Source organism: Balaenoptera ricei, chromosome 15 (assembly GCF_028023285.1).
Source record: "Balaenoptera ricei isolate mBalRic1 chromosome 15, mBalRic1.hap2, whole genome shotgun sequence".
Taxonomy (NCBI): domain Eukaryota; kingdom Metazoa; phylum Chordata; class Mammalia; order Artiodactyla; family Balaenopteridae; genus Balaenoptera; species Balaenoptera ricei.
This window is the reverse complement of record NC_082653.1, coordinates 47,801,168-47,821,064: the sequence shown is the minus strand read 5'-3', so window position 1 is coordinate 47,821,064 and position 19,897 is coordinate 47,801,168. Positions and strand designations below refer to the sequence as shown.

General features: G+C 42.9%; 1 protein-coding gene across 7 annotated transcripts in view; it reads left to right on the top strand.

Moving 5' to 3' along the window:
* CFAP61 (cilia and flagella associated protein 61) overlaps window positions 1-19,897 on the top strand; it is a 256,494-nt gene that overhangs the window by 70,209 nt on the left and 166,388 nt on the right. For 6 of the 7 annotated variants that reach the window (XM_059898315.1, XM_059898314.1, XM_059898318.1 and 3 more), the window contains exons 10-13: window positions 395-469; window positions 2,802-2,980; window positions 4,537-4,576; window positions 8,052-8,191. In XM_059898315.1, the coding sequence (XP_059754298.1) occupies window positions 395-469; window positions 2,802-2,980; window positions 4,537-4,576; window positions 8,052-8,191 (434 nt within the window). The remainder of the gene's footprint in view (window positions 1-394; window positions 470-2,801; window positions 2,981-4,536; window positions 4,577-8,051; window positions 8,192-19,897) is intronic. The other variant, XM_059898316.1, reaches the window with a different exon arrangement.

Sequence of the window (19,897 nt, the reverse complement as noted above, 5' to 3'; positions counted from 1 at the left end):
ACTTTTCAAAAGCTACACTTTAAATATATGCTGTTTACTGTATGTCAATTATACCTCAATAAAGCAGTTTTTAAAAAAGCCCTAGTGCATCTTTTAAGTTACACAGAAGAATAAGAATAAAGGAGGAATAACTAACATCGACAGAGAGTCAGAAGATGCTAAGCATCTCTCCATCCACCTGTCCTTATTTTATCCTCAGGACAACCTTATGAGGTAGGTGCTGCCCTTAGCCCCTTTGTACAGATGAGGAAACTGGGACGCCCTCACTTTCCCAACGCCACGTGCCCTGTAAGCATGGAGGCCAGGATCTGACCCAGGCAGCTCATACGGAGCTCGGGCTCTGAACCACTGTGGGTGTTGATTAATTCTCATGTCTTGCCTTTGTCTTTTGCAGAGAAAAAGCACAGAAGAAGCCGCAATGGAGGAAGCTTTATCACCAGTCCAAAGTGGAAACGCTAGTGAAGTGGAGGTAGGGCTTGCGAGGGCCCTGGAGGGGGCCAGTGCGGCTCACTCCTCTCCACCTGCGTCTTCGTGCACTTTCCTCGCCAGGCCTCCCGCCTTCTTTCCCAGTTCAGAGCCGCCTCCTTACTTAGGACCTGCTCCACAAAGCCTCCCTCGGTGAACTCTCGCTCCACTGTCATTAGACCTTTATTCTATATCCCTTGCACAGCTCGATCCTAGAAGTTACACTTTCTACATCAATAATTTGCAACCATTTCAGTAAATAGAATCTTTCTCTTCTTCCCATTGTCTAGAGAGAAAACATTTTGGAGGGGCAAACGTCTGTAAGAGTTTTCTCCTGCTCTACGTAGAGTACATTCATGTACACACTTACGTGTCTGATGTGTCATTCACACGCATCTCTGGTTCCAGGAACTGCTTCCTCCTGTTACAGATTCAGGCCAAGGGGTGATAGCATCTTCCACCAGTTGCCAGGAGTGCGACGTGCTTCTGGAAGGAGTGGGCCCCAGGCGGGCACAGGTCCGCTTTCCGAGCCTCACGTTAGCATGTGCTGCAGGCCCACTACGATCTTCTCTGGCACTGCTCACCCCCCAGCACCCTGAGGATGGGGGCTTCAGTGCCTGCTCTTTCCCTGGGGCTGTTCCTGCAGGCAGGTCGCCACCTCCAGGGGCAGTTGGAGAATCAGCCCCCAGCTCCTCTGCCTTTTGGGTAGGATGGCTCCCAGGGGTGCTCTCCACATCTCCCCGAGGTCTTGGCGGGATTGACAAGTAACCCACTTGTTCATTGCGCCGCGTTGGGGTCCTTCCCTTCCCTCCTCACTCGCCCACCCGCCTCGCAGAATTTGCTGGCATCGCTCCCCGCGTGAACTTAGCTCCTTTTGCTTCTGGGGAACCCACATTAGGGTGCCCACTCCTCGTGCCCCAGGGAGGAGGGAGCAGGGCACGCAGCAGAGGGGAGCAATGTCTCTCCAGTATTTCTAAGAGGGTAGCCATTCCTTTAGGGACCCAAACGAGGATGTGGAGGGGCTCAGGGTGGTCCATACTGCATTAGATGTACTGGCATCCCAGAGGGTATCCGGGTCAACAAGGAGGATTGATCTCCCATGTTTATCTCCTCCCCCTTCTGGAAAAAACCACCGAAATAACCGTAAGGGAAGAATAAGGGCACAAATCCACACAGACAAGAAGACTGGGAGAGGAGATATTGGAACACGAGCACTTTAAAGGTGTTTAGAAAGAAGGAAATCGATGGTGGGGTTTGCACTGGCTCTTCACAGCTGGGGAAGGTGGAGGCCGGGCACCATGATGAGGAGGGATTCCCCACGTGTGCCCACAAAGAGCCCGGGCCCTGGGGCTTCTGCAGAAGGCGGGGTGAGGGCTCTGTCTGACAGTCTGCCGGGCGGTGTTGGGGACAATAGATTCCCTGCAGAGGACACTTAGCTTGTCAACTACCCCCCAAGTGAAAGGACCAGGTGATAGTTCTCTGAAGGGTCAAGCAGAAGCAGCTCCAAATCCAGTGCACGGTGCGAGGCTGTGTGATGGGGAAAGACAGAGAATAGGCGGATCAGTGGGATTCTCCAGGAACCCCTGCCCTGTCCTCCCGCCCTGTTCTCCAAATACAGAAGCCAGCATGATAGTATTCAGAAATATAGAGGTAAAGGCCAAAAGAAAGGAAAAAGTTGAAAATGCTAGTCAATGGGGTAGTAGGAGGCTCCTGATTTTCTTTATAACTTTTTAATGCTAATATTATTTTAATTTTTACTATATGCATGCATTACTTCAATTTCAAAGAACTCCGAGAGGATCTCGGAGTGAATCATGTTCCTCTCACTGAGCTGTAACACCTCCTTCGATGCCCTGAAAATGAGACCTGACGGGACTCAGCACTAATCCTCCAGGTGGCTATGGGCAATTGGCTCCCGGGGCCCCCCCTCACTAGCAAACCACCTGAACAGCCCCAAGATCCAAAAATTCTTGTAGCACAAAATCACAAGGAAAACTGGGGACAGAGGTGTTTTGCTTATGGAATTAATATGCATGTAATAGTCCCACACTCTAACCTCTATCCAGTGATGCAGTTAAAATATGGATCTCGTATCAAAGACTCAGGTTCGTTTTCTGACCTTGGCGTGAGAACCTGTTTCCATCCTCAACAATTTTGAAATCTCATTAAGAACACCTCCTTAAAACCGGGCCTGGCTCGGGATGGTTTGTTTCAGGTGAGGCAGTCACATCTGTCCTGGGAACGGTGTCTTGTGGAGACAAGGCAGCCACTAGCCCATTAAATGGTAGGAAATAAATAGGATTCCCAGTTCAGTTCCTCCTCTCTCCTTGCTGTAGCACACAGAAAAACTCAGTCAAGAGTACAGTGTGGATTACACGGATTACTGCATCAGCAATACGAGCTCAGCATCCATCTCTCTGCCCGAAGAGACCAGCAACTTCCGCCCCATCTACAGGGGCGCCTCCACTGCCTTTTGCATCCAGCTGTTTTGTATTGACGAGAAGCACGAAGCAAGGCAAGTGCTGGTCCCCATTGTGTCTGCCGCGCGAAGACCTTCTCCTGGCCTTGGTGGCCCAACACTTGAATCTTGCAGAGCCAAGGGTTTCCAAACCTGGCTGCCCATCCTCATTTCTGGGGAGTTTTTAAAAACCACAGATTCCTGAGCCCCACTTCCAGACTCCAGCCCATAAAATTTGGGTCAGACCCACAGAACTGGGCTGCCCAGGGTCTGGAAAATCATCCCTTCCTTAGCCACATGCTGTTCCCCATTCTCTAGAGTTTGCATTTTGGGGGGACTTTGGGTTTAGGTTGCTGCTTGTCTGGAGTCTTTTAGTTGCAAGTAATAGAAAATCCAGCCGAAACTGGCTTTAGAAAAATGGAATAATTGCCTCACGTAAGAAAGGATAATCCAGTGGTGGGACCGATTTTCAATGTGGCTTGATCTAGGACTTATTAGATACCCCAATCACAGGCCAGGCTTCTCGCTCTACCCTCTACCCTATTCCTGAGCTGATGGCGGGGGGCCAGGCCAGGCCATGATGATGGCTTTGTCCCTTGCTTTGTGCTCCCCACTGAATCGGGGCTGGAGTCTCAATCTGAGAAGAGTGTTAGCAGGAAACCAAACAAGAATCCAGGGCAGCTGCCAGAGGTAGGAGGCCTGGTGCCGGGCACACGAGGCTTCCTGTTCCTCCAGAACACCCCCGTGTTCAGTGCTCGCTGCCCCCTGTAGTCTGGATTGGACCCCTGCCCTCGGTGCCTAGATTCCACAGCCCCTTTGGGATGCCCACATAGTCCACCATTCCGCCCACAGAACAATGTTGAAGAGGAAAGATTGGCCCACTTTGATAGACTGGAAGGTTCCAGAGTATCTTTAAGACGACCAAGAGCACTGCTGGACACTCCCTTTTTAGAGGATGTATTTAATCACATTCCTGGTCTCCTAGCTTTCCTTAGAACCATGCTTTTCTTGGACTTTTTTCCTCTCGAGTTTTCGATTTCTTTGGAATTGAAATTCAATTGAAAGGTTGAAAAGGGAAATCTTTTTATTCTAATTATATTGCAGACATCTAAAAAGCCTGTAAACCCTTCTAGATCTGTCGTGTATGTTTATTTTCCCCTGTGCATTCGGATAAGATTGTGCTTTTTGAATTTTCAACAGACATTTGATGACCCATTATGGTTCGCCTATAAATACACACCTGCAGCTGGTCAGAAAATCTTTTGCATATAAAAGAGAAAAAGATCAGAGTAGCTTATAATATGCCCATGTCTCCCCCCCAGCGCCTCCTAAAAGGAAGGGAGGGATCATGTCCACAGAATGACTATCTTGCTTTTTGAATGTGTAGAGATTTTTAATTGCTATAATAGTACTTTTGGTTCTAGAAAAATACTTCATTACTGACATTTGAAGCTTATGTCTTCTGCAGCTGATTACTGTTCAGTTAGACACAAATTCTGGTTACTGGTTGGCTAATCACTGCCTAAGTGGGGAGAGCCATAGGTCTCTTTAAATGTGCACTGATGCTGCATTTGCTTGCAAGTCAGTGACAGTTTTTACTGTCTTGTTTACAGGTCACTGGACTTTATGAATTTTGTTTTCAGTCTTTTTCCTGTAAGTACATGTTGAATTTTGAGTAATATAATTGGGTTTATAAGCTAGAAAAATTATTAAAAAGTTGGATGCCATATTCATTGTCCAAACATTTAATCTGCTATGAATGTTAAGGTTGGAACCACTTCTCTGTTCTGAAAAAAAAGGTTGAATGACATGTCCTGAACTCTTAAAAGTAGAAAAGATTGACATTTTCAATAATTTTTCAGTCATGCTGTTGTAATAGTTTTCTTTCAATGCATAATTTAATTTAGAGATTGCTTCATCAGTGTCTTATTAGAATCAAATCATGAATAGAATGCTGGTAGTATATGAAAATGTCAGGAATTACTCTAAAGTGAGTTAGACTGTTGTATTACTTTATAGTTTGCTTTGGCTCAAAGAATGCTGACACCATTAGATTGCTTTTCTGAGGGTAGGAAAGTGGGAACTTGCAGTTGATCTTCTGGTTGGTGTCGCCTGACACATGGGATTGACTTGACCCTCTACGGTTGGTTGGTGGATGGCCCCAGGCAGGCACCCAAGTGCAAACAAGGTTCTCCACCTCAGGGTGTCCAGGCCACCTCCTCCACTTTTGTTTCATGGCCGTCAAGGGATAGAGATTGTGACCAACCTCTCATCACTTTGTTGGAGGGAAGAAAGTGGGGCAGGAAGACAATTTAGGTTCCTTAATAGGATTTTTAAGACTTTTTCCATGGCTGGTCTATCAGTTTAGTCAAGTCGACAACCGCACTTCTTCAGTTAGCTAATTACGGGCAAATTATTATTGTTTTATTTTTCCTTGATGTTCTTTATACCAAGGCTAAAAACCAAAATAGGTTTAAGTCTGTTGCCTGAAAGCTATGTAATCATAGATTGTATTTCCTCATTTTGTTAAGATGATGAAGACTTGGCAATGATGTTCTCCATCGTAATTTTTTTGAATTAATTTTAAGGCATTTCGAAGCTCATAAAACACTGTAGATGGCCCTGAGGGAGGGTTTGCAAAGCCGGCTTCCCTCCGAGATGCCCCAAAGTAAATTCAGTAAGTTCAGTTCATTCCTATTTTGGAGTCCATGCAGAGACAGATCTTCAGTATTATTACAAAAGCAATGCTGGCTTTAAGATAGTAAAAGACATGTTTACTTTTAATTAATTATTTCAGGATATGGGGCGACAGAAACAAAATACCTTTGTTACTTCATCCTTAATCACTCCCATCCATGTTGAAGCAACTCACTACGTTCATTCTCTTTTATGGCTGAGTAGTATTCCATTGTGTATATATACCACATCTCCTTTATCCATTCATCTGTCAATGGACATTTTAGTTGTTTCTATGTCTTGGCTATTGTGAATAGTGCTACAATGAACATTGAGGTGCATGTGTCTTTTTGAATTAGAGTTTTGTCTGGGTATATGTCCAGGAGTGGGATTGCTGGATCATATGGTAGGAATTACACATTTCTCCCAGAGGAAGCCCCCCAGGGCTTGGCACTTAGTCCTTATTTTCAGCTTGAATATTTCGACAATGTGACTCGCAAGTTCCCCAGAAGGAGCTGTGTTATTTTGCTAGAAAGAAGGAAGATCAGGTCAAAGAGTGATTCACTCCTTTGGGTTGCACACGTGTCCCCAGGGTTTTGGATTCGCCCAGGCAAGGCCTTCACAGGGTTCAGGAGGAGGTGAGATCCCAAAGGGACAAATTAGCTCTGGGAAGAGCAGGCTGCTTCTGCGGGCACCTGGCAGAGAGGGTCACGGTGGACGTGAGGAGCACAGACAGTCCACGGCAGCACTGTCCCATAGACAACAAACTCTAAATGTTCCAGCAGCCACATTATAAAAAAAAAGTAAAAAGACACAGGTGAAATCGATTTTAATAATATATTTTACTTAATGCAATATGTCCAAAATTTAATGATTTTAATATGTAATCAGTATGCAAAAGTATTAATGAGATCTTGTACATTCATTTTCTCAGTTTTTAAAATCCAACGTGTATTTTACATTTAGGGCACATCTCAATACAAGCACTAAATTGTCATCAGAAATCCTCGCTCTGCTTTTAGAGTTCATAAAATTTACAGTTGAATGAGTAGATTCACATACCCAAATTGTTCTAAACATACATAAAGCTTTTCCAATAACTGAACTGAGTATCAGTTTTTATTTTATTATCTTTTCTTTTCCATTATGGTTTATTATAGGATATTGAATATAGTTCCCTGTGCTATACAGTAGGACCTTGTTGTTTATCCATTCCATATGTAATAGTTTGCATCTACTAACCCCAAACTCCCTGTCCAACCTTCCCCCACACCCCCTTCCCCGTGGCAACCATAAGCCTGTTCTCCATGTCTGAGTCTGTTTCTGTTTCGTACATAGGTTCATTTGTGTCACGTTTTAGATTCCACATATAAGTGATATCACTTGGTATTTGTCTTTCTCTTTTTGACTTACTTCGCTTAGTATAATAATATCTAGGTCCATCCATGTAGCTGCAAATGGCATTATTTCATTCTTTTTTATGGCTGAGTAGTATTCCACTGTGTATATATACCACGTCTCCTTTATCCATTCATCTGTCAATGGACATTTCGATTGATTCTATGTCTTGGCTATTGTGAATAGTAGTGCAGTGAACATTGAGGTGCATGTGTATTTTTGAATTAGAGTTTTGTCTGGGTATATGTCCAGGAGTGGGATTGCTGGATCATATGGTAGCTCTATGTTTAGTATTTTGAGGAACCTCCATACTGTTATCCATAGTGGCTGCACCAATTCACATTCCCACCAACAACGTAGGAGGGTTCCCAAGTATCAGTCTTGAGATGTAAATTTAATCAAAATGAAATAAAATTAAAAATTCGGTTCCCCGGTCTCACTAGCCACATTCCAAATGCTCGGTGGCCAGACTCAGCTCCTGGCCAGCATATTGGACAGCGCAGATACAGGTCAGGACACGCAGATCCCACTGCCCAGGTTAACCCACCCTTAGATCTCATCACCCAGGTGGGACCGTGCCCTGATAAAATACACAGACATCCATTGATGTGTAATCACAGGACTTTAGAGCAGAAAAGGCCTGGAGCACCACGCTCTCATCTCCCAGAGGTGGGGACCACGGCTGGTGGCTGGTGCAGCATCACTTGGTAAACCCAGGGCCTTTGCCATGATACTGTGCAGCCTCGTCGCTCCTGGATACAAGTGAATTTGCAAACGCAAACGTCCTTAGTTTAAAACTCTACTTCTGGAAAAGAGCTGTGCTGACTGGGTCCTATGATTCACAATATTCCTTTATTCGGGTTTCAGTCAAACACAGATATTTTCTCCATATTCTTGCAATTGCTTATCCCCTGAATTTTCTGATTACTTTCCAAATGATAGGAATCTTTAACTTGAATATCATCTCCTTTACACATTTTACTCCTATTTAGTGTTTTACGGCAGGAATTTGTTTAGTGATAAATGATTTTTATCTGGTCTCCAATCACGCCAGGACAAGAACTTCTGCATCATTTCTCTGCCACATCTCACCCCTGAGTTTGTCCTCATACAGAACTTCGTGAAGATCGTCCCCTTCAACAACTGCACCCTGGACCAGGACCTCTATGTCTTCCATCGGGCAGGATTGCTCAAGTAAGCAGACGTGCCTTTAGCCAAAAGATAGTCCATGAAGTTAAAAAAAGAGAATGGAACAGGAGCTCCGTGACATTTTAATTTAATGATTTATTTTTAAAATTGTCTTATTGGCGGAGGACTTGATCAAGTGATTTTAACCAGTCCATTTAGAGGAAGAGTCATAGTGAAAGTTGCTGGTCCAGTCAGATATTAGAGCATAATCTAACTCCAAAATAGCCAAAACAATAGCCATGTTGACATTTCTATGGGTGGAACAAGGGAGCACAAGAAAGAGTCCCACCGCAGACCCCAATAGAATAAGAATTGAACGCATGTCTGTGTGTAAAGGTATTATAGACTGATGTATATGATGGCATTTGTGTTACAGTGAGAAAAGGAAGGATTATTTTGTAAATGGTGGGACAAAATAAAGACAGAAATGTTCTTCATATTCTACAGTAAAATAGATTCCCAAGTGATTGAAGAGTTAAATGTAGATATTGCAATAGTTAAAAATTAGAAACTGTTACCTACAGTGCTAGGTTCTGGGCCAGATTCTGAGAATACAGCAGTGAACAGCCTACTGGTATGTCCCACATCCTTTCAAAGCTTATAAACACTCCTGTAAAAGTAAAACTGCAGCTGTGATGGGTGTACCAGCAGTGGGTCTGTGGGACTATGGAGACGTATCACTGGGAGATTCAGCCCAGTCAGAGGAAGCTTTCCTGAGGAAGAACACTGAGTTCTAGACAAGGAGTATGAGTGAAGATTGAACTTTATTGTGCCTCAGGATGGGGAAGGTCTTTTTAGAACATGGAAGAAAAAAATTAAGATTTTTTTTTTTTTACTATATGAAACTTCAGAACCACTCTAATTTAATTAAAATGCAGGTGACTAATGGAAGGATATTTTTAACAAATATAACAGACACAAGGTTGGTATATTTTATATATAAAGAGCTTTAATAAATCAATAAGAAGACTATTTAACACCAAAATAGAAAAACTACCCCCCCACAAATGGCCAGACTGTTTGCATATGAAAAGAACAAAAAATCAATGGGTATTAAAAAATCTTCAAACTTATTGCTAATAAGAGAAAAGAAACAAAAGAAAGAATGAGACATCATTTTTGGTCAATTGGCTAAAATTAGAATATAGAAACATTCAATTCTAATGAGAAAAATGTAACTCTTGTCAGAATGTAAATAGACATAAAATTTCAAAGGGCAATTTGGCTGGAACATTAAGGTAGTTTATATTCTTTCACTCTTTACTTCCACTCCTAGATAGAAACATATCCTAGGAAACTTGTTGCAGAGATGCAAACAAAAATTTACATCTGAGGATTAAAGAACATTGGAAATACTCTAAACATCCAATAGTGAGAGAATGTTTAAATACTTTATGGTACCTATAGGAAGTAATCTATAACTATGCTTACAGTTCATTTTAAGAATATCTAATGATTAGAAAATGCTCAGAATGTAATGTTAGGGTAGAAAACCTATCAATAAATAAAACAGCATTTAAATATGACCAAAATTTCTAAAGAAGGAAAAAAATGCATGAACAAAGTAGACTAAAAGGACACGTGCAGATGTAGTTCACGCCGCCCAGGCCCCCTCGTTCAGTACTAATTTCGCACCTGCGGGATGTGTGGGCGCCACCAGCTCGAAGCTGGGTCCCCCGCCGAGGAGACTGCCCTGGACAGAAGAGAGGGCTTTGCCCAAGGTCCGCCTTCCCGAGGGCAGCCTGCATCCAGCAACTAGTCTGTGTGTGTGGAGCAGGGGGTAGGGACACCTCTGAAGGGTCTTCCCGGGGCCAGGACGCCCGGAGGTGTCAGCTGGGCATTTGTTGTGACCCCATGGCTTGCAGTCCATCTTCCCCTTTGCCCCGTCCTGCCCTGCCCCTCCCCATAGGTGTGGAGGGTCCCAGGAGCCACCCTCATCACCCCCAGCATGCGGATCTCTGTGTGAGGCTGCCTCCTGGGGAACCCTGCCAGCGGCGCTAAAGATGGCCCGTGGTTGCCTCGGGGTGGTAGGAGGAGTGTCATGGGTGATTTTTAATTTCCTTTCTCACATGGCCTAAATTTTGGAATTTTCCTACACCAACCTTGGATATAGCAAGTGGTTGAAACCCATCAAATAGGCTTAAGTAACTGGAGAATTTATTACTACACAGAACCAAGGGAAGACGCCGAGGGCAATTCTGGTTTCATACGTGGTTTATTAGCCCTGTTGGATCTGTCTCTTCTGAGTTGACCCCTTCTCAGACACAGTGGTTGCAGGATGAGTGAGGTAGCTCCAGACCCTTTATCACTTAAGTCCACCAGGTGAAGAGTGGTGGGGATGTTTCTGTTCAGAAGCCCCAACACAGAAGTCTTACTGCATCTCAGTGGCTCAGATTGGCCCTCTGCCGGCTGACTTTGAACGCATCACCGGGTCAGAGGCTGCTGGTTGGCATCCCTTGGGTCAGGTCCCAAAGCTCAGGGCTGGGTGGGGGAGGGGTGCATCACCTATACAAATCTGGAGGCTTTTCTGGAGAAATGGGCAATGGAGCTGCTCCCCACACTTCCATCTTGGGATAGGACCAACTCGATCAATAGAAAGTGAACAGTAGATCTGTTACAGGAACAATGTCAATACCGTCCATTTTCTATAATTTAACTTTTTCAAGCTGTCTTATTCACATAGTCTCATTCTTACAAAATATTATGGAGCTCATCAAACTGCGCATTTAAAATGGGTATATTTAACTGTATGTAAATTATGCCTCAGTAAAGCTGCTACAAAATCTTGTGACAAAGGGATTGGTAGAGTAGTTTCAGAGAGCTTTCTCTATAATTGAGAAATTATAAGTGAAACTTGGAGAAACCTTCTAAATGATCACTTTATAATTGGGGAATGGTTAAATGAATTTTGGCATATTCATTCAGTACATTATTACGCAGATTTTGAAAAAATAAAAACAGATCTATATCATACTGTATGGAATGATATCTGGGATGGTGAGAAAAGCAAGGGTCAGATGATAATAGTAATAATAGTAATGACAGCTTACATTTATGGAAGGTTTGTAGTGTTTCAAGGACTTTCTTAATCACTTTCCATGTGTCTTTACGCACAGTGACCTTATTAGCTAGATACCATTATTATTATCCCCATCTTACAGGTAAGGAAACTGAGACACAGAGAGGTTAAGTAACTAGTCCAAAATGCACACAGCAGAAAGTGGCAGAGCTGGAACTGGAATGAAGGCAGCTGACTTCCAGAGCCAACTCATAACTGCCTCACGTATTGCTTCCTATGCTGTGTTTTCAGCATAAAGCTGTTGTAGCAGAGAGACCCTAAAGCACTGTGGCTTGAGCCAGAGGACAGTTCCGCCTCTACCACACAGTGGTCCAGACAGGAGCAGGTGGTCTAAGGAGAGTCGTGGCTTTTCCCCACGAAGCTGTCCAGGGACCCAGTTCCTTCTCTCATTGCTCCTCCATCTCATAGAGCAAGGGTCTTACCTACTGTCCGTGTGGAGAGTCAGGGGTCTGCGAATTTGGAGGGGAAGAAAAATTACATCTTTCTGTTACTAACCTCTGATTGAAGTTTGACGTGTCCTTCCACTGTGAATGGAGGCAACAAACCTCAGAAGTGTCAGCGAAGCCGTGACTTTGTAGCCCATAGGAGTCACGGATATTCTCATATCACCTTACGGTTGTTGCAGATGTCTCAAAATATAGATGCTCATCGTACTTTGAAGTTTCAGTAACTTTATTCTCAACCAAAACTTGTTACTTGATGCATTAATGAGGAGACACAGATATTACCAAAACACACATTTTTAAAAACATTTTGATAGCTCTACTTGATATAATTTGTTGTCTTTGATTTTACACGTTGAAAAGCATTAGTCTGAGAAGGGGTCCCGAGCACCCCCAGACTGTCAGAGGGGCCCATGGGGCACACAAGTGTTAGACCGCCGTCAGAGTGAGCTCTTTTCCTCTTGGTGCTGTAAGCCGGCTCAGGGCACCGTAGTCACATTTTAGCCACGGGGAAGGGTGCTAAGAGAAAGGGAGGGGAAGACTGTCCTCTTACAGAAGTTACATCACTTCTGGTCATAGTCTGTGCTCGGGAAGTTGGTTGCACAGCCCTGCCGAGCCGCGGAGGAGGCCGGGGGGACAAGTTGCTGGCGGGTCAGGTGTGCGCCCGGCGAAAACTCAGTTGATTCAGTTATTAAAAGGGAGAAGGTGAGAGGGAAACTGGGGGACCATCGTATCCCGTTTTTATCTTGCATATGTAAAGATGTTCTAGAAGGGTCCACGGGACTTTATTAACCTTTTGTGCTTCTGGGGAGCAGGACGGGGACGTGGCGGTGTAGATGGCGACGTACTCTTTGCTTTATGTCTGTCGGTTCCGTTTGATTTTTTTCATTAATAAACTTTATTTTTTAGAGCAGTTTTAGGCTCACAGCACAACTGAGCAGAAAAAGTGCAGAGGGTTCCTACAGACCCCTTCCCCAGTCCCCCCACCCCAAACTCTCCCACAGTTAACATCCCACACCAGAGCTACACCATTTGTACCATCACGGAACCTAGAGGGACTCACCATTATCAACCGGAGTCCACGGTTTACATGAGGGCTCACTCTTCTGTTGTACACTCTCTGGGTTGGGACAAATGTGCAATGACGTAGCAACCACCACACTATCATACAGAGTAGTTTCTAAAAATCCCCTCTGCTCCCCCTATTCATCCCTCTCTCCTTCCCCACAGCCTCTGGCAACCACTGGTCTTTCTCCTGTCCCCATAGTTTTGCCTTTTCTAGAATGTCAGAGTTGGAATCCTACAGTACGTGGCCTTTACAGATTGGCCTCTTTCAGTTAGTAATGAATATTTTAATGTTCCTCCGTGTCTCTTCGTGGCTTGATAGCTTATTTCTTTTTAGCCCAGAATAATATTCCATTGTCTGGATGGACCACAGTGTATTTATCCAGTCACCTACTGAAGGACAGCTTGGTTGCTTCCAAGTTTTGGCAATTATGAATTTCAGCAATTATGAATCTATGTGCAGGTTTTTGTATGGACGTCGGTTTTCAGCTCATTTGGGTATATACCAAAGAGCACAACTTTAGATTGTATGGTAAGAATATTGGGTTTTGTAAGAAACTGCCTCACTGTCTTCCAAAGTCCTCCACCATTCTGCATTCCCGCCAACAACGAAGGAGAGTTCCTGTTTCCTCACATCCTCGCCAGCATTTGTCAGTGTTTTGAATTTTCGCCATTCTCATAGGTGGGTAGTGGTATCTTGTTTTAATTTGCGTTTCCATACTGACTTACGGTGTTGAGCATCTTTGCATTTGCTATTTGCCATCTGTATATCTACTTTGGCGAGGTGTCTGTTCATATCTTCTGCCCTTTTTTAAGATTGGGTTGTTCATTTATGTTTGAGTTTTAAAAAATTATGGGCATGCATTACTTCCATAATAGAAAGTGTAGTTAATTTTTTATCACTGAGATTTTAAATTTTATTATGACTCAGGTAAAACTTTCATTAGAATGTTCTTTACGCTCTCTGCATTCTTACGTAGAGTGTATTGGTGACATTTTCTTACGACTTGGGCTTCTCTTTATGAATAAATACACACTGATGAGAGCAACCGGATGACAGGGGATCAGGATAGGGCCATGGGTCTGCTTGAGGTAGTGGCCTTGTTCTTAGTGGCTTAATTACTTAATTCACAGTCATATTCTTTTCTTGTACACTCTCTCTCTTATTTACTATGTACATGTATTGCTTTTGTTAACAATTAAGTTTAAGTTTTTAAAACAATGAGACTTTCAGCACTTGTCTGGAAATTAGTCCGGGTTGCAGCATGGCCCTAGTTTTTCTTTCTAACCATTTGCAGTGTCAGCTTCGTTTTTGTTTTGTTTTGTTTTGTTTTAATCACTCACGTATAAAGTTGGAGCAAATCATGTACACCTGGGTGCTTTTCTGAAAAATTAAAGACTCACAAACCGAAGTAGTTTCCTTACCTTTAGAAAATCATGATCCTTGTCACCATTCCCATCTGAGCCCTCATTGGGAGCTTTCCTTTGTTGCTCTGAGTTTTGTCGCCAGCCCACTGACAACTGCACACCCGGTTCTCAGCGTGTCCAGTCTTGTAGTCCAGACTTTGCACTTTTACTCTTGTTCCTGTCTCTCTTGTGGCCATGGCAGCGGGTCACTGTTCTCTAGAGCAAGCTTAGATTTTTAATTCTTTAAATTCTAAACACAAAGAGCTTTACAAATGTTAGGAATGGTAGTTTTGCCTGTAGGATCGCTCAGCTTGTAAAGGGAACACGATGTCGGAACCGGCTTCTTCCCTCTGCACTTTGAAAGCCCAAACCACAGGGCCCCTTCAGGCAACTGAGCTTGGCCGCAGGAGAGGGAGGAGGCCAGCTGACCTGAAGACCTTCCCACAGAAACATGGAGGAAGGACAAACTCACACCTTACATCCCAGAGGTACTAGTATTTTTTTAAAAAAATATATTGGTGTTAAGCAGTGGATTTGGAGGACGTTCATATGTCACAAAATGAAGCTGAGAGATGTGAGTGTAGAACCACCTCGAAGAAGACCAGCCGTGCCCTCAGGTGGGTCCCTGGCACCAGATGTACCCCAGGGGCCCTGCCTTCACGGGCCTTCCCCGCCTGCCCTGTCTCTGAAAGTCCCCAGATGTCATGTCCCCCTCCCCCCTCTCCCCCCTCCCCCCGGGCACTGAAAGCCAGAGGTACGGGAGCTCCAGGAGCAACACGGCAACCTTTGTAGGCCAGGCACCGTGTGGTGAGGCTCTGGGACCCCTGGCCTGCGGGGCTCACACTCGGGTTTTAGTCAGCGAGGCCTCACAAGGGTCTGTTGGTCCGTGATGTCAAGGACGACCATCTGGCGTGGCTGGCAGCCCCGCAAGGCCATCACGGACATGCATCTTGTACCTTCCTGCACCTGGCCTCACCCTCGTGCAGGGAGAGTTCTGTGTTTCAGAGCTGCTGCTTCTACTCCAAGTGCGGTCCATGGATGAGTACCCACCCAGAACTTGCTGAAATGCAGGATCGGAACCCTGCCCCCGGCCTTCTGAGTCGGTTTGCCTGGGAGTCTGTGTTGTGAACAAGGGCCCCACTTGATTTCTATACCCATTAAAGCTTGAGAAGCGTTGAAGGTGCTTCTGCTTTTTATGAATAAATCTTTCGGTAGAGAAGAATGGTGATTCTCACTCTCCTCCAAATACGGATTTTCTGTAACCATGTAAGCCACATGTACTTTATTTTTTTAATTTTTATTTTTTGGTTGCTTTGGGTCTTCGTTGCTGCATGCAGGCTTTCTGTAGTTGCAGAGAGCGGGGGCTTCTCTAGTTGTGGAGCACGGGCTTTAGGCGCACGGGCTTCAGTAGTTGCAGCACTCGGGCTCAGTAGTTGGGGCACGTGGGCCCTAGAGCCCGCTAGCTTCAGTAATTGTGGTTTGCGGGCTCTACAGTGCAGGCTCAGTAGTTGTGGCGCACGGGCTTAGTTGCTCCGCGGCATGTGGGATCTTCCTGGGCAGGGGTCGAACCCGTGTCCCCTGCATTGGCAGGTGGATTCTTAACTACTGCGCCACCAGGGAAGTCCCGCCACATGTACTTTAAACCTTTAGTTTCTGGTACTTTTTGGTTCTGTTGAGGTCTTTTTTTTTTTTTTTAAACATCTTTATTGGAGTATAATTGCTTTACAATGATGTGTTAGTTTCTGCTTTATAACAAAGTGAATCAGTTATACATATACATATGTCCCCATATCTCTTCCCTCTTGCGTCTCCCTCCCTCCCACCCTCCCTATCCCACCCCTCTAGGTGGTCACAAAGCACTGAGCTGATCTCCCTGTGCTATGCGGCTGCTTCCCACTAGCTCTCTACTTTACATTTGGTAGTGTATATATGTCCATTCCACTCTCTCACTTTGTCCCAGCTTACCCTTCCCCCTCCCCATATCCTCAAGTCCATTCTCTAGTAGGTCTGTGCCTTTATTCCAGTCTTGCCCCTAGGTTCTTCACGACCATTTTTTTTTTTTTTTTAGATTCCATATATATGTGTTAGCATACGGTATTTGTTTTTCTCTTTCTGACTTACTTCACTCTGTATGACAGACTCTAGGTCCATCCACCTCACTACAAGTAACTCAATTTCGTTTCTTTTTATGGCTGAGTAATATTCCATTGTATATATGTGCCACATCTTCTTTATCCATTCATCTGTTGATGGACACTTAGGTTGCTTCCATGTCCTGGCTATTGTGAATAGACCTGCAATGAACATTTTGGTACATGACTCTTTTTGAATTATGGTTTTCTCAGGGTGTATGCCCAGTAGTGGGATTGCTGGGTCTTATGGTAGTTCTATTTTTAGATTTTTAAAGAACCTCCATACTGTTCTCCATAGTGGCTGTATCAATTTACATTCCCACTAACAGTGCAAGAGGGTTCCCTTTTCTCCACACTCTGTCCAGCATTTATTGTTTGTAGATTTTTTGATGATGGCCATTCTGACTGGTGTGAGATGATATCTCAATGTAGTTTTGATTTGCATTTCTCTAATGATTAATGATGTTAAGCATTCTATCATGTGTTTGTTGGCAATCTGTATATCTTCTTTGGAGAAATGTCTATTTAGGTCTTCTGCCCATTTTTGGATTGGGTTGTTTGTTTTTTGATGTTGAGCTGCATGAGCTGCTTGTAAATTTTGGAGATTAATCCTTTGTCAGTTGCTTCGTTTGCAAATATTTTCTCCCATTCTGAGGGTTGTTTTTTGGTCTTGTTTATGGTTTCCTTTGCTGTGCAAAAGCTTTTAAGTTTCATTAGGTCCCATTTGTTTATTTTTGTTTTTATTTCTGTTTCTCTAGGAGGTGGGTCAAAAAGGATCTTGCTGTGATTTATGTCATAGAGTGTTCTGCCTATGTTTTCCTCTAAGAGTTTGATAGTGTCTGGCCTTACATTTAGGTCTTTAATCCATTTTGAGTTTATTTTTGTGTATGGTGTTAGGAAATGTTCTAATTTCATTCTTTTACATGTAGCTGTCCAGTTTTCCCAGCACCACTTATTGAAGAGGCTGTCTTTTCTCCATTGTATATTCTTGCCTCCTTTATCAACGATAAGGTGACCATATGTGCGTGGGTTTATCTCTGGGCTTTCTATCCTGTTCCGTTGATCTATATTTCTGTTTTTGTGCCACTACCATACTGTCTTGATTACTGTAGCTTTGTAGTATAGTCTGAAGTCAGGGAGCCTGATTCCTCCAGCTCCGTTTTTCTTTCTCAAGATTGCTTTGGCTGTTCGGGGTCTTTTGTGTTTCCATACAATTGTGAAATTTTTTGTTCTAGTTCTGTGAAAGATGCCAGTGGTAGTTTGATAGGGATTGCATTGAATCTGTAGATTGCTTTGGGTAGTATAGTCATTTTCACAATGTTGATTCTTCCAATCCAAGAACATGGTATATCTCTCCATCTGTTTGTATCATCTTTAATTTCTTTCATCAGTGTCTTATAGTGTTCTGCATACAGGTCTTTTGTCTCCTTAGGTAGGTTTATTCCTAGATATTTTATTCTTTTTGTTGCAATGGTAAATGGGAGTGTTTTCTTAATTTCACTTTCATATTTTTCATCATTAGTGTATAGGAATGCAAGAGATTTCTGTGCATTAATTTTGTATCCTGCTACTTTACCAAATTCATTGATTAGCTCTAGTAGTTTTCTGGTAGCATCTTTAGGATTCTCTATGTATAGTATCATGTCATCTGCAAACAGTGACAGCTTTACTTCTTCTTTTCCGATTTGGATTCCTTTTATTTCTTTTTCTTTGATTGCTGTGGCTAAAACTTTCAAAACTATGTTGAATAATAGTGGTGAGAGTGGGCAACCTTGTCTTGTTCCTGATCTTAGTGGAAATGGTTTCACTTTTTCACCATTGAGGACGATGTTGGCTGTGGGTTTGTCATATATGGCCTTTATTATGTTGAGGAAAGTTCCCTGTATGCCTACTTTCTGGAGGGTTTTTATCATAAATGGGTGTTGAATTTTGTTGAAAGCTTTCTGTGCATCTATTGAGATGATCATATGGTTTTTCTCCTTCAGTTTGTTAATATGGTGTATTGCATTGATTGATTTGCGTATATTGAAGAATGCTTGCATTCCTGGGATAAACCCCACTTGATCATGGTGTATGATCCTTTTAATGTGCTGTTGGATTCTGTTTGCTAGTATTTTGTTGAGGATTTTTGCATCTACGTTCATCAGTGATATTGGCCTGTAGTTTTCTTTCTTTGTGACATCTTTTTCTGCTTTTGCTATCAGGGTGATGGTGGCCTTGTAGAATGAGTTTGGGAGTGTTCCTCCCTCTGCTATGTTTTGGAAGAGTTTGAGAAGGATAGGTGTTAGCTCTTCTCTAAATGTTTGATAGAATTCTCCTGTGAAGCCATCTGGTCCTGGGCTTTTGTTTGTTGGAAGATTTTTAATCCCAGTTTCAACTTCAGTGCTTGTGATTGGTCTGTTCATATTTTCTTTTTCTTCCTGGTTCAGTCTCGGAAGGTTGTGCATTTCTAAGAATTTGTCCATTTCTTCCAGGTTGTCCATTTTATTGGCATATAGTTGCTTGTAGTAATCTCTCATGATCCTTTGTATTTCTGCAGTGTCAGTTGTTACTTCTCCTTTATCATTACTAATTCTATTGATTTGAGTCTTCTCCCTTTTTTTCTTGGTGAGTCTGGCTAATGGTTTATCAATTTTGTTTATCTTCTCAAAGAACCAGCTTTCAGTTTCATTGATCTTTGCTATCATTTCCTTCATTTCTTTTTCATTTATTTCTGATCTGATCTTTATGATTTCTTTTCTTCTGCTAACTTTGGGGTTTTTTTTGTTCTTCTTTCTCTAATTGCTTTAGGTGTAAGGTTAGGTTGTTTATTTGAGATGTTTCTTGTTTCTTAAGGTAGGATTGTAGTACTATAAACTTCCCTCTTAGAACTGCTTTTGCTGCATCCCATAGGTTTTGGGTCATCATGTTTTCATTGTCATTTGTTGCTAGGTATTTTTTAATTTCCTCTTTGATTTTTTTCAGTGATCTCTTGGTTATTAAGTAGTGTATTGTTTAGCCTCCATGTGTTTGTATTTTTTACAGATATTTTCCTGTAATTGATATCTAGTCTCATAGCGTTGTGGTTGGAAAAGATACTTGATACGATTTCAATTTTCCTAAATTTACCAAGGCTTGATTTGTGACCCAAGATATGATCTATCTTGGAGAATGTTCCATGAGCACTTGAGAAGAATGTGTATTCTGTTGTTTTTGGATGGAATGTCCTATAAATATCAGTTAAGTCCATCTTGTTTAATGTATCATTTAAAGCTTGTGTTTCCTTATTTATTTTCATTTTGGATGATCTGTCCATTGGTGAAAGTGGGGTGTTAAAGTCCCCTACTATGATTGTGTTACTGTCGATTTCCCCTTTTTTGGCTGTTAGTATTTGCCTTATGTATTGAGCTGCTCCTATGTTGGGTGCATAAATATTTACCATTGTTACATCTTCTTCTTGGATTGATCCCTTGATCATTATGTAGTGTCCTTCTTTGTCTCTTGTAATAGTCTTTGTTTTAAAGTCTATTTTGTCTGATATGAGAATTGCTACTTCAGCTTTTTTTTGATTTCCATTTGCATGGAATATCTTTTTCCATCCTCTCAC